This window comes from Ambystoma mexicanum, chromosome 5q, assembly GCF_040938575.1.
Source record: "Ambystoma mexicanum isolate Mex_15411 chromosome 5q, UKY_AmexF1_1, whole genome shotgun sequence".
Classification (NCBI taxonomy): Eukaryota; Metazoa; Chordata; class Amphibia; order Caudata; family Ambystomatidae; genus Ambystoma; species Ambystoma mexicanum.
In genome coordinates, this window is record NC_090933.1 from 993,373,504 (window position 1) to 993,386,921 (window position 13,418).

A 13,418-nucleotide genomic window follows, 5' to 3' on the forward strand; every position below is an offset into this window, starting at 1 on the left:
GAAACAGGTCTCTATAAGACATCACAGTTGTGTCCAACTGTTGACATGGCCATCTGCCCTCCCTGGCATCTCCAGAGAAGAGTTGACTGGCTCTCTGAGTCAAAGGTGCGGGTCATCTACCCGAACCTCAGCCGCCTGAACCTTCATGCTTGACTAATGAGAGTCTGAGATACAAGGAGTAGGTCCTGTCAAATTATGTTCTCGATGTGCTCCTTTCAGCTAGGAGGCCTGCTACGTTATCCATTTGTGCCTGCAGTTGGCATACATTTTCAATTTGGTGCCGGAAGAGGGACCTTTATCCGATCCGCAATCCCCTGTGTTGGATTTTCTGCTATCATTGACCCAAACTGGCCTGCAGATCGGCACTGTAAAGGGTTACCTCCCTGGTATTCAATTTTCAAGGGGTCGTGGAACAGGGCTTGTTTTGCACAATCCCCACTGTTATACAGTTTGTGTGGGGGGTTTCGTAACCAGATTACCCCTTGCCAATATGTGGTTCCAGCATGGGATTTCAATTTAGTTTTCACATTCTGGATGGGTGCTCCGTTTGAGCCCCTCCATTACTGGTCTATTAGATTACTTACTCTTAAGGTGATTTTCCTACTTGCCCACACTTCCACAGGAGGCGCTCCAGGCTTTGTCTATTTGGTTCCATCGGCTGGACCTGCTGCGGGCCCTCAAGTTCTACATCTCTCGTAATAGAGCTAGAGAGGCTAGGAAAGAGGACCAGCTTTTCATGGGTCACGCTGGGGCTCTTGCTGGCAAGGCTGTCGCCAGACTCTCTTGAGGTGGTTCATTCTCTGCATCTCGGAATGCTATGATCTGGCTGGCAAGGATGTCCCTGAGGGTCTCAGGACCCATTCTACTAAAGGGAGTGGCAGCCACATCTGGCCTGCACAGGGGAGTCCCAGTCCTAGACATCTGCCAGGCGGCAATGTGGGCTTCTCTACACACGTTTGCAAAGCATTATTGCTTGGATTATTTTGTAGGGTAGGATGCCTGTTTTGGGAGTGCAGTCCTACAGAGTTTTCTGGTCTAGGTGGTGTACTTGCTTCCTCTCTCCTCCAGATTTACATACTGCTTTGGAACTCTTTCATTGGTGAGGAACCCGTGCAATACATTAGATGAAAAAATGACTTACCTCTGGGTAATGTTCTTTCTGATGGATATTCCTCCCACGTATTCCTCATCGCCTTTGTAGAGGAGGAGCCAAGTACCCCCACTCCAACTGCCCCGCCTACATAACCTGAAACATATGAACCAAAGTATGTGACGTATACTGAACAGCTAAAACAGCAAAGAGAAGAGCGCGCAGTACCCATAAGAATACCTATACCTAAGAAAATATGGAAAGTAAGGTACCCATTGAGGAAACCATACTTGCATCCAGGACAATATGATGGCCATTTGAACGAGATTCCTGAAGAAACAAAGAAACTAAATAACAAGGATGAATTGTGATGTCATACAAAGTTGAATCGACATATAGAAAGATAAACAGACCAGAGAGGCAGTTGATTTACAAAGAACAAAGTACCAAGGATAAGTGACATCTTGGGATCAAGATGAAGAGACTTATGCAACAATCTTGATGAAGATACTTAGTTAGTTTAAACGTGTACAGATGCAACGAAACGAAAGCAGCAAAGCAATCATGAAGCTAGCCACATGCTTTTAAATAGTTAGACCGCGGCAAGCGCCAACAATATACAAATCTATACCTCTATAGATACATATGGACTAAGAAAAGATGGACGTTTCCACCACGTATAAAGCAGAGTACTGAACAAAACAAGAAGGCCTAATTTTAGTGAAACAGTCAAGAAAAGCAATTGAGTTAAACAGAATACAAGTTCAGCTAAGGAGTGCACTGAGCCAAGAAAGACAAGGTCTTATCGAACTGGAGTTGGCTGACATTGGATACAATTAATGTGAAAGAACAGAAGCTCCTGTTCAGAAAGGTCAAGCAAAAACAAAAGAAATACATGAAAAGGCTCGATTTCATGGTGTCCAATGATGTGATAGAAGAAAGTTGGACGAATGAGACGATCACAGCTACGCACAGAAGCCGGCTAGTGCCCATATTCCTTAAAAATTCTCAGAGAACAGTGCAAACTCAAGGCCAACTGCAAAGTACTAATTAACACGGGACCATCAAGGTGATGATGGATGATATTTTAATTGGTGGGAAGCTGGTATCAAGATGAGCTCACCCGCACCTGGTTGTTCAGTCTGCGTGCTGCTCACGTAGGTGGAAAAGTACTCACGGGGGTTAGAAGCCAACCAATTGTAGGGGACCACGTAGTTGGGGGTCCTATAGCTTGTGTAGCCAATGGGATGTTGTACATTTAGTTCATAGTGGCCATTTTGGATGAAGGGCTATCCTATTACCTCTATCTGTTACTCCATATAGATGTAGAACCTATGCTTAGTCATTCACTTAGAACCAATTCTACTTCCCGATAGGCTTTTGAAGTTTGCCATGTAGGATGACGTTGGTAATGACGCAGGTCAAAATGTCAGTGATGACACATTTTATCTATAAAAATGCTGTTTTTTCTTAAATGAGTTAGAGTCAGAGTATCGAGCAATTGCTGATGTTTGTTGTACTCCCTGTTTTAGATACTTGACATTAAAACAGACAAACTTTGCCAAACTATTTGTGTCCTCTTGATTATTGATGTGTGAATAAAATCTGCATTCCCATTTATCTCCAGGGTACCGCTACTCATCTTAAAAGGCTGGAAGCCTCCAGTTCACCCTCCATACCTGCCCCCTTGGGTAGCTAGTACACTTTAGTTCTGCGGTTCCTCTGTGTCAGAGTGTTAGGTAAGAAGGCTGGAACTGAGGTCACGTGGCACGCTACCTCAATATATACTGGTCCCGAAAATCATGTCTGGTGCATGGAGGCATCAGACGGAGCCGCGCTGCACCCTCTGGCAGGGGAAAAGTTTGCAAAGAACAGATGTGCTTGGATAAGAATATCATATATGACGGATACATGGGAGGAACATCCGTCAGAAAGAACATTACAGGGAGGTAAATAATTTGTTCTTTATGCTTTGATATTAATTTCAAGCGTGTTCCAAGTAAAATATAAATAGATTTGTGAGTTCTGCCCTGTCCACAAAAGTGATCCTTTTTAAAGATTGGCTTTGCTCAATAGGCCTCCCCTGGCCACACACCCAAAAACAGTATCCATGATGACATGAATGTTATTAAGGGGTCGCCAGTGGTATTAATCTTTATGCCTGGTAATTCCCTACCTACTCTTGGTACTGCCCATGCAACGTCTGATTTAGAGGTTGCAGGGGTAGCACGGGTAAGAGAAAGAAAATACTTCTCCATAAGATCCGTGTTTGCTTTCTGTAGTTCCCACCCCTGGTTCTCTCCTAGATCATCAACAGCTTCCTAATGGCTGATGAGGGGGCAGGGAAGGGTTACAGGCTGAGAACTCCTATTCCCACCTTTACTGTGCCAATAGGATGAAACCAACCCTGTGTGAGTTTGAAGAGAAAACATGAATGGAAGGAGATGAAGATGCATGTGCCATCGGTTGTTGGAGCTATGAGCCAGAGCTGCACGTGCTTTGCCTTTTTAAGTGGTAGTGGTGGCTCAGTGGTTGATGTTCTGGAGGCACTACTGATGGGCTGCAACATGAAATGTAAGGCTTTACCTTCCAAATACTTGGATAATGAAATCTAGCGCTACCCATTCCCCCTCAAGAAACCATAGGTTGGCTAACATTGTAAGCATCAACAATTTCCAACAAATTCTGAAAAGGTGAAAAAGACGGAATATCCAGGGACCTAAACTATAGAGCAACCTGCATGAAAGCCTTCACTTTATGAACAACCACATGCACTTCAGAAGGACCTTGGAAACCTACCTGTTCCTCAGTGCATTTACAAACTGAATTGAACGCCTCATAAACTTCCTGACACTGTAGGTTGAAATACTATGCGCAGGCTATTGCCCCAGTCCCTGCCTCACAATTACCCCACTCTTCACTAGTCCCCAGCATTCCTGAGCCCACAAAATGATGCTCTTCCTTGTTAATGTCACCCACTTAGCCACCACATTATAACTAGGTCCTCCATGAGTGCTGTCATCTGTCCTGATGTGCACCCTACACTCTTAAGCTTTTGCTTCCCTCTTTCCCCATCATTCTTCCCCATGTTGTTACTCTGAAGCAGGCCCTGGCTGTTTATGGCACAATAACAAAGCGCATAAATAAATAAATACATAAATACATATGGTGAAGGTACCAGGCAAATCAGACATTCACTGTCTTTAAGTTGTATTATTGAAGCATTGGAGGCTGCTCTTGTAATACATTATATTTTCCGCAGTTAGTACACATCAATATTGAAGTAATGTGCTATACAAATTGTTTCAAACTGATCATTGTCTTTATAAAATGACATTCATTTAAACAAAATAGAGGCATTTAAAATGTTTTTTCTTCATTCTAAGGTAAGCTATTTTTAGACTTTTTCTCTTTCTTCAGTTATCTAATTTGTTAAACTTTGTAGCAATATCTATTTGGTGAATGCCCTTCTTTAAATGCTTTCTTTCAATCTATGTTTCATTGGTTTTCAACATACCATGGTTCTTGCAATGTCACTTTCTAGCACATCATTGAATCCTTCAATTGAGTACCTTTTCAAAGTGTCCAGCTTGTCTCCACAACAAGGCTCTCTATACGGAGGCACCAAAATCACCTTAACTGGAGATGGATTCAGCACAAACCCCCAAGAAAATAAAGTATTACTAGGTATGAATTGCTTGTTGTTGTTTGTATCATGAAACTGTGCAAACCGCCTTTGATGTATTTTTTCGTTTTGCAACTACAGTGTTGTTGGATGTCAGGCTTAACATGACAATAACGTCTCAAATAGCTTCCATTAAGGTGCACACACTTAACTACAAGTATGATAACTGACACACTTTACTCTGTGCCATTTGGCTGCAAAGGCTAAGACAAAGACATCAACCAAATTGATACCTGGGCTAGAAATGGAAAACTAGCAACACGAATCATGATAAATGAAAATTAAAGTGCGAAAAGATGTTTTCATCTGACAGTCAGAGGGACATACTGGTGAAAGCATGCTCCAAGACGAATACCCTTCTTTTCATCACCAAAAACACTGACTGCGGTGTTCAAGCACTCACTGAGCAATCCCACTCACCCACACCAAATCCACATCCACCAACCACAAGGCAACCTACACAGACTGCTCACACCCATTATATTGCATCTCACTGGACACTGATGAACCCTACAATACAATGCAATAGGATATGGGGTGTTTGTTTCAAGGACTGCCTGCTTTTCTGTACTGTGTACTTTTGCGGTATGCTTGGTAAAAATCGCCATAGATCCCTTATTCACACCCGATCATAATAAACCTAATAACACTATCCCATCCTCCTATTGATGTCATGAATCAGTTACATGGCTTCATAAAGGTGGGTGCTATTCAGCCATTTTGACACTTTAGGCTGAAATGAAACAATGTATGTTATGGACAAAAGCAATGACCTAAAACTGGATTTTGGCAGAGTTTATGCAACCTTTGCTGCATTATGAATCATTTGAAACTCTAATCTGTGGGTAGCAGCAAACCCCCAACCTCCTACCCTAACCAACACACACCTAACTCTCAAACAGCACCCTGTCTCCCTGCCTTCAGACAACAAGCCCCACACAAATCTCAAAACTCAACATCTATAACATATATATTTTTTTTTTTTGATTTAATTGTGTTACAATTTTTACAAAAATCCGACCAATGATGATTTATTGAATTGTTCATTCTTAGTTCTGAATGGGGTCTTTTAACCGAGAAGGCCAATTTCACAAATTCAGTTTTTCCATAAACAGAGACAGACCGATAGTGCACCTTCTGTTGTTACCGCTAGCCAATAGGGCCCATAGGTTTTCTAAATCGAGGGTGCGGTAGTTCTTCAATGGGTCGGCCAGAAATCGATGTCTGTTCCCTGTTAGGCCAGGGCATTCGAGGATCAGATGTTTAGTAGTTTCCACATTGTCCGATGTTTCACAAAACCGGCAGTTGTTTGAGCTGGATTGATTTCGAATCGCTAGGACTTTGTTTGTTTTCAACTGGTTCAGTCTGAACCTTAGGAAAGTTCTGCTTAGCTGTTTATCTGGGAACTTGCATAGGTATCCACGTACCCCGTCAAGTTTCATCGGCGTGGTGGGTAGATTGACTGTCATCGAGTAGTTGTTTGCAACTTCCTGGGTCTTTATCCAGTCAGCTTCAAGAAGTTTCTTTGATACCTGGTTGGGGTTTTGTATTAATGTTTCCAGGTTGATGTTTAGTTCTTGGAGAATGAAGAGATTGTATTGGGCCCATTTGGTCAACATTGAGTTGTTCCCGTAGTTAGTTTCTCTCCTAATAAGGTCCAGAACTTTTTTTTTTGGAGAGTCGAAGACTTTACGATATAGCATGATGGTCGATCTCATTTTTAAGGCCTGAAGAGAGGATAAGCACAATTCTCTTCTTATCAGTGTTATCGGTGTCGAGGTGGCCAGATTTAGAACGCCCCGCCAGAAGAAACCTTCAAGTTTTTGTCAGTTTGAATCAGGGATTAGAGGCATTGCATCCGTGCCATAAATCAGGACAGGAACGACTTTAGCTAACATCTATAACATATATCCATGCCACCTCACCACACTGATAGTTTGCCACACTGATAGTTTTCGAATTTGCTAATTTGCCACACTGTTAGCTTGCCACACTTTCCGTTTGCCACACTGATAGTTTTCGAAATTGCTAACTTGCCACACTGTTAGATTGCCACACTGATAGCTTCCCACACTGATACATGGCATTACAATAGATTTCCAACAGGTTAGCTTACCATGCTCCTAGTTTACCACATTGATAGTTTGTCATATTGACAGTTTGCCATGCTGATAGTTTGCCACACCAATACTATTGATTACTCGGCCAAAGTAACACTCTGCAAATGTAAAGTTTTTTTTTTTATTGATTTGGCTGATTTAAAATCAATCTTTCAATTCCAATTAAAGATTTAGATATCAAATGACAATGAAAAATAAAATTAAGCAATTCAGCATGACAACATAAGAGAAAAGGACACATCAAAATTTAGTATAAAAATAAATCAACATGCAAACAATTCTATGTCAATTAAAACTTTTGATCAGCAGTACAAGGACAATATTTTTAAAATAAAAGATTGGAATAAAACCGGTAAACAATATTTCTTAAATGTTTGTTACAATTATAAGCTTATTATAACAGAAAACAGATTTTCCTTAGTCAGAGTCGTAAGTACTTCATGTATTATCTAGTTGCAATGCTTCTAAGAATTTTACTGTTGCAATTTTAACAGATGTTTGATTACTGCAAAAAATGTGATACCAAAGGTCAACTGAGCGTACAATTCTGAAATGTTTAAAGCACTGCTTCAAATAAAGGTTACATGTTTCAGTAAGCATTGGGCATTAGGTAATTAGATGTTGCAAGGTTTTTTCGTTGGCCCACAGTTCTACAAATTCGACATATGTTGTCAGCCTTGCTAATAATTCTTTGCCTAGATAATACGTCATAGGTTGGCCACAGATTAAATCTGAATCACAAGTATGCATTCCTATGTCGTGCTGATGGACATTTTTCTAAGTAACTTGCCAACACACAAACATTTTTGTTGCCAAAAAGATTATTTCTGAAGTCAATATGCAATCGACTTATTTGTTGCATTTTGATCCAATCAAATTGGTATGATTTTAATTTGGCGCGTGTTGGTTTGCTTAGCAAAAGATCTAATGTTATATCAGCAGACTTCCATGTGGTTGCAAACTTGTGGGTAGATGTACATACATAAGTAGCTAATATGCTTAGTAGCATGTCCGATTTGTGAGCTAAAATACATTTTCTTATCAAGGCACATAATGTCCACGCATATATAGTATTGAAGGAAATCAGGCCCAATTCAAATCGGACCATGGCTACTGGTACGTATTGTGGAAGGTTTAACACCCGTCGCCAAAATTGGCCTTCAATTCTATCCCAGAACACTTTTTGAAAGATGTTTTTTGTTTCCGCACCATATAGCAAAACCGGGACAGCCTTTTGATTATCATAAGTGAGCGCCGGCGTACATGAGAATTTGCCATATTTGGTTAATTTGGCTTTAGCTTGTGATATGGCTATAATTAGTTTGATCTTGATGTCAGTAAGATATAAGTTATCATAATCTTGATCATTTACATTAATACCCAAATAAGTGTAGTGATGCACTACTTGAAGTTGTTTGGAGTGCAAAGTCCAACTAAGCGTTTTATTTGCGTCTCGTGTTCTGCCACGGTGCATCACCTTTGTTTTATCAATATTAATTTGCAGTTGATTTTGGTCTGCATAGGAGGCCAAACCATTCAATAATCTTTGTAGACATTTGGGAGTTGTTGATAATAACAATAGGTTGTCTGCATATAGCAGCCATGGTATTGTTTGGGTTCCTAACTTGGGAGCATCTGTCATCATATTAGCAAACTTCTCCTTCATGTCTAATATGAAATAATTAAAAAGAGCCGAGGCCAAAAAGCACCCCTGTTTTAAGCGTCTATGAGTAGAGATGGGGCAGTCAGAAGACCATCCAATGTAAGTCGCACCTGGGTTGATGTGGCTGAATGTAATACATTGATTAAGGTGCTGATAGATGTGGGACATTGAGCTTTAAACTACTTAGTCAGTAGTATTTGCCTAGATACAGAATCAAAGGCAGAGCAAAACGTCCACAAATGCCAGATATAATGGTTGCTTTATAGCGAGGCAATGTGATTTTAAGACAATGATTGTCATAAGGTTTACGGTAGTTCCCAGTCTTGTAACAAACCCTGTTAGGAATGGGTCACGATGCTGGTTTTGGTCACCCATTCATTAAAATCTGTTAGGATGAAGCGTGTAAATATCTTGCCAGGTGTATCAAGTAGGGCAATTGGCCTGCAGTTGGCCTGAGATTGTCGATCGACCTTCTTAAATACAGGTATTATTATCGAGTGTCGCCAGGTTGTCGGCAAGCGATTTGTTTTGATTATATGTGCAAAGATGTTATATAAAACCGTTGCCCAAGCTTGAGGATGCTCTTTAACCATGGCGTCGCTCAACCCATCTGGCCCGGGTGTTCTCAATTGACTAGATTTCTGGATGGAGTATAGAATATCTTCTTCAGATATTTTAAGTTTAAATTAATTAGATAGTGATTTGAAATGATCTTTGTAGGCTAAAAGGATGCGTATAGAGCTGAAAAGTGAGCTACCCATTGTTGTTCTGTCACCCCGTTAATTTGATCCGAGGTCTGCAAGACAAAGTTCGCTTGATTGAGTAGAGACCAAGTCTGAGCCGAATTTTTAGAGATGATGGCCTTCAGCATGGTTCCCCGTCTTTCATATATAGGGAGGCTTTCCGTGCTCTTAGCCAGTTTTGTATTTAGTTCTTATGGTCTTGAGTGCACCAGATCTTGCAGTCAGAGGAAAGCGCAGAGCCAGTCTTTTGTCCCGGCGAAATTTTGTTTTTCTATTCTTTAATTGAGGATTGTGAATGTGTATATTTTTGTGGATCTTGTTCCCTGTTATAAATGGATGGAGTCTAAAGAGATGTAGAACTGATTCATATTGTTTATCTTCATAGTTAATATATGTATTTATTACATTTGTATAGCGCACAGCAGCCCTTGGGCATTGAGCTGCTGTTACTTGCAAAGATCTTAGTTACAGGTTGGGTGCAGCAGAAGTGGCTATACAATTATACATTAGGGTACATATTTGCATACAGTTGTACAATGGTACATTGGTATATTCATTGGGAAAACCTTGTGCTTGTATGAGATAGTTATTTAGGCTATGTAATAATAGTTCAGACCACCAAAATCTATTTCTCCCACTGTTAAGTATGAGTTTGCCTTTAAATTCATTCCTACAAGGCTCATTCGAGATGGACTGCCATGACCATTTGAGGTTTAGCATTTCATGATCGCTATATTTTTGTTTAACGATTTCGAGACTGTCAGCCTCTGCAAATACATTTTGGTCTAAATAAATGTAATCAATAATGGCCTCCTGTGATTCCCTTCTCCAAATACTCTGTGGAGGGATATCACCTCGTAGCGAGCCATTGGTCATTATCATGTTTCTTTCTTTCATGAAGGTTGTCCATTGTTGCCTTGTTGGATTTGCAATTGAATCACGTCTTGATAGACAGTGAAGATTTAAATCACTTACAAGAACCATATGCGTAATTCATGGTGTCTGCCTGATAAGATTATAAATAGCTTCAAGATCATGCAAGAAATGATCAACCGTTACCCCACGGGATTCCAATAAATATTGATTAATGCAACTACTCTCGTCATGAATTGTATCTGAACTAGCCGCATATATTGGTTAGGAGTTGCCCACTGTTGAACTGACAGCCCAGAGCTGATTTGAACCACCACAAGGAGGCCAGACATGGGCCTTCCTTTGGCTGCACATTTAGCTGGATTTAAAACGATCCCATGGTCATTTCATAAAGGGGTTTCTGACAGTCATTTCTCTTAAAGAGCTAGTATATCATAGGTGTCTAAAAGGTTGTCAGGGTTAACCATTAGATGGGTGAAGCCTTGTGTATTCCAGCTCGCTAAGGAGATTTGGTTTAGAAATTGTCTTGCAGGTTGTTATTCTTGGATATTCCAACAGTGGCAAGTCGTGCCGGCATTTAAGATCTTATCACTTATCTGCTGACATGTGTACCTTGAATTCTCTAGAGTTGGTGGGTTTAAGCAGTAATGTGGCATGCTAAATGGCACAGAATCCTCCCTTTTTCTTAGTAAAGGCTTGATGTTAGAGTCTTGGACGATCACAAAGCCTAAGGCAAAAAGTTCCATTCTTGCCTTCCAAATAGTATTTAGAACAACTCCTGATCAAATTCATAGTCTTGCTATTGATAAATTAGTTTCATTAGGGAATTCAACTTGTTCCACATCTGAGGAGGTTATGTCCTCAAGACTAGCAATATCTGCAAAAATGGCCGGAACACTAGTTTTGTTAAGATCATATATGGTGTACGGGGAGGGGCGACACTCCATGATTTGGTGGTGATATTGTGAAGAGCGAAGTTTGAATTGATTTTCAGATTTGATACAATTATTTTTATTAATGTGAGTTAAAGCTCAAATAGATGAATTTCTCTCTGAAGGTTGGAACTCCTCCTTATGCCAGAGCAAGTCACTGGAGTTTATGTTATGAGGAATCTCACTCTTGCGCATTTGCTGGATCATATTTTGATTTTGTGCATGAAGTGGGTACTGGTTCTGCTGAGAGGTCAAATATAGATCCATTGCTTTTTGTATTTCTATTTGTCTTTGTTCAATGGTGAGATAATCAGGTTTTGTCAGCAGGGTGTTCGAAATGTAGTGGAATTTGGTCCCTGAGATGGATTGGGCCGGGTAGAAGGGTCATCAATCATATCTTGTTGTTCTTCAACAGCAGAGACTAACTCATCTAAGGGTGCATAGGCTGTTGTTGGGCATTCATTTTTGGCTGCATTGTCTTCTTTTGTTTGGGAAATGTTCAAGTATTTTTTAAATACTGCTGATGAAGCTCTAACACTGTTTTTTAGGAATTGTTATAGCTTTGATAAACTTCTTTGATAAACTGCTTGGAGCTTGAATTCAAGGGCAAATGTATTGAATTCAAGTTTTTTCTTTTTTTTCTTGGGAAGGACATTTGTTACTTTTTTTATTTTTGTTTCTTATGAAAAGTAACAATTGTATAGGATCATTTTTCCGTTTTCTGGCATTTTTTCTGATGGAAGTGGCATTGTTGTGTCCTGAGGCAATAAGGAAGTGGTCAGGGATAGATCGGTATTGACTGCTTCAATTGGTCGGATGACTCGATCAAAGGATGGCAGTGCACATTTCTTTAGTTTTATGGCTTCCCTCGATACAAGATTCTGATTGTCGGTCAAGATGGACGTAAAGTGGCATTATTTGTTCACTGAGGGCGGCAGCTGGAAGGGTAGCTTAGTGACCTTGTCTGTCAGATTAACACCATTGGTTATATTGCGGTCTAACAATTGCGTGATGAAGGCTGACTGATGGCTCATTTTTGCATCTAAAGTCTCAAAATGTCTTGATAAAGAAATGAATGCTGTGTTCATTGCACTTAGTGTAATGTCCACGAGTGTTGCTGAAGGTGCAACTTTTTGACGCACTAGTGGTAATTGAGATGCACTTTTTATCTTGCAGGGTGTAGGATGTGTGAAGGATAACGAAAGAGCTGATGAATTATGAATTGAGTGTCCAAACATTATAGGAGATTGTGAAAGACTGTTGTTATTCACTATGGCGTGTATTGCCTGAGAGTCTGGATTTAAATTGGTCGGAGGTACATTGTGCGCAACAGGACTACCAGGGGCCGATGGAATCGAAATGCATGTTAGGTCTTGACTGTGTTGTTCAGCTATGTACTACTGATTTATATTGTTCGGGGCTGCTATTAAATCGTGATCTCGTGTGTCTCGTGCAATTGCACCTGTATCTGTCCTGACTCGGGATTATTTACTTGATCGTCTTCATGTCTATTTCTGTATATTAAACGGTTTTGAGAGCATCTAAATCAGGTGAGGAGTCAGCCATAGTATCGGAGAAGCCCGCTACTACAAGTGAGTCTGGTATGACAACAGGACTTGCCTCATCAGTGTTTACTATGTGACGGGGTGCAGGTGATGGTAGAGCCATTGGCTGATTTACGGCAGATTGAATTAAGCCATAATCACCCGGTCGACAACATTTTCTGATATCAGAATTAAGTAAAGATGATTTCTTCGCTGATGTAACAGCAGTAATATTTCTCTGAGGTGTTCGTTTTAATTGCATAGATACCTTTGAGACTTCAAGTAATTGAGGCATGTTGGTCTTTAAGGAGTAATACGCTTTTTGGCATGCTCAATTTCACAATACCAACTCTCAAGACAAAAATAGGATATATTTGTGAATCTCCTTGAATGAGTAGGACGAGAAACAGAAACAAAACTTGCCTGGGATAAAATAACCTGCCACAGTGAAAGTCCTGGAAGTTGCTGCTCGCCGCACAGCCAAGTGTCTAAGCAGCACTTCCAGGCACTTTCACTGGTGGGCGCGCGCCTTCCGTTAATGTAGGAAGTTGCTGGTTTGGCGGCGGGGCTTAGTGTTCAATGCTAATAATTTGAAGTTTACCAGAGTATATCTACAAAAAGGACCAAAACAAACAATAGATAAGGATAATCACCACACCAATCCCTTAGGAATGAAAGTCCTTGTAATATTCATGGATGGCTTGCTTGTGAAAGTCACGTACTGCTAATACAGGCTGTGCAGGCAACAGAGCGGCACTTCCGGGTACT

General features: G+C 40.6%; 1 protein-coding gene across 1 annotated transcript in view; it reads left to right on the forward strand.

Annotated features, from left to right (window-relative positions):
• Window positions 1–4,608: 4,608 nt before the first annotated feature.
• The window catches only part of LOC138498338 (fibrocystin-L-like), an 848,238-nt gene continuing 839,428 nt past the window's right edge, over window positions 4,609–13,418 (forward strand). The window contains exon 1 of the mRNA XM_069622136.1: window positions 4,609–4,777. Within this exon, the coding sequence (XP_069478237.1) occupies window positions 4,609–4,777 (169 nt within the window). The remainder of the gene's footprint in view (window positions 4,778–13,418) is intronic.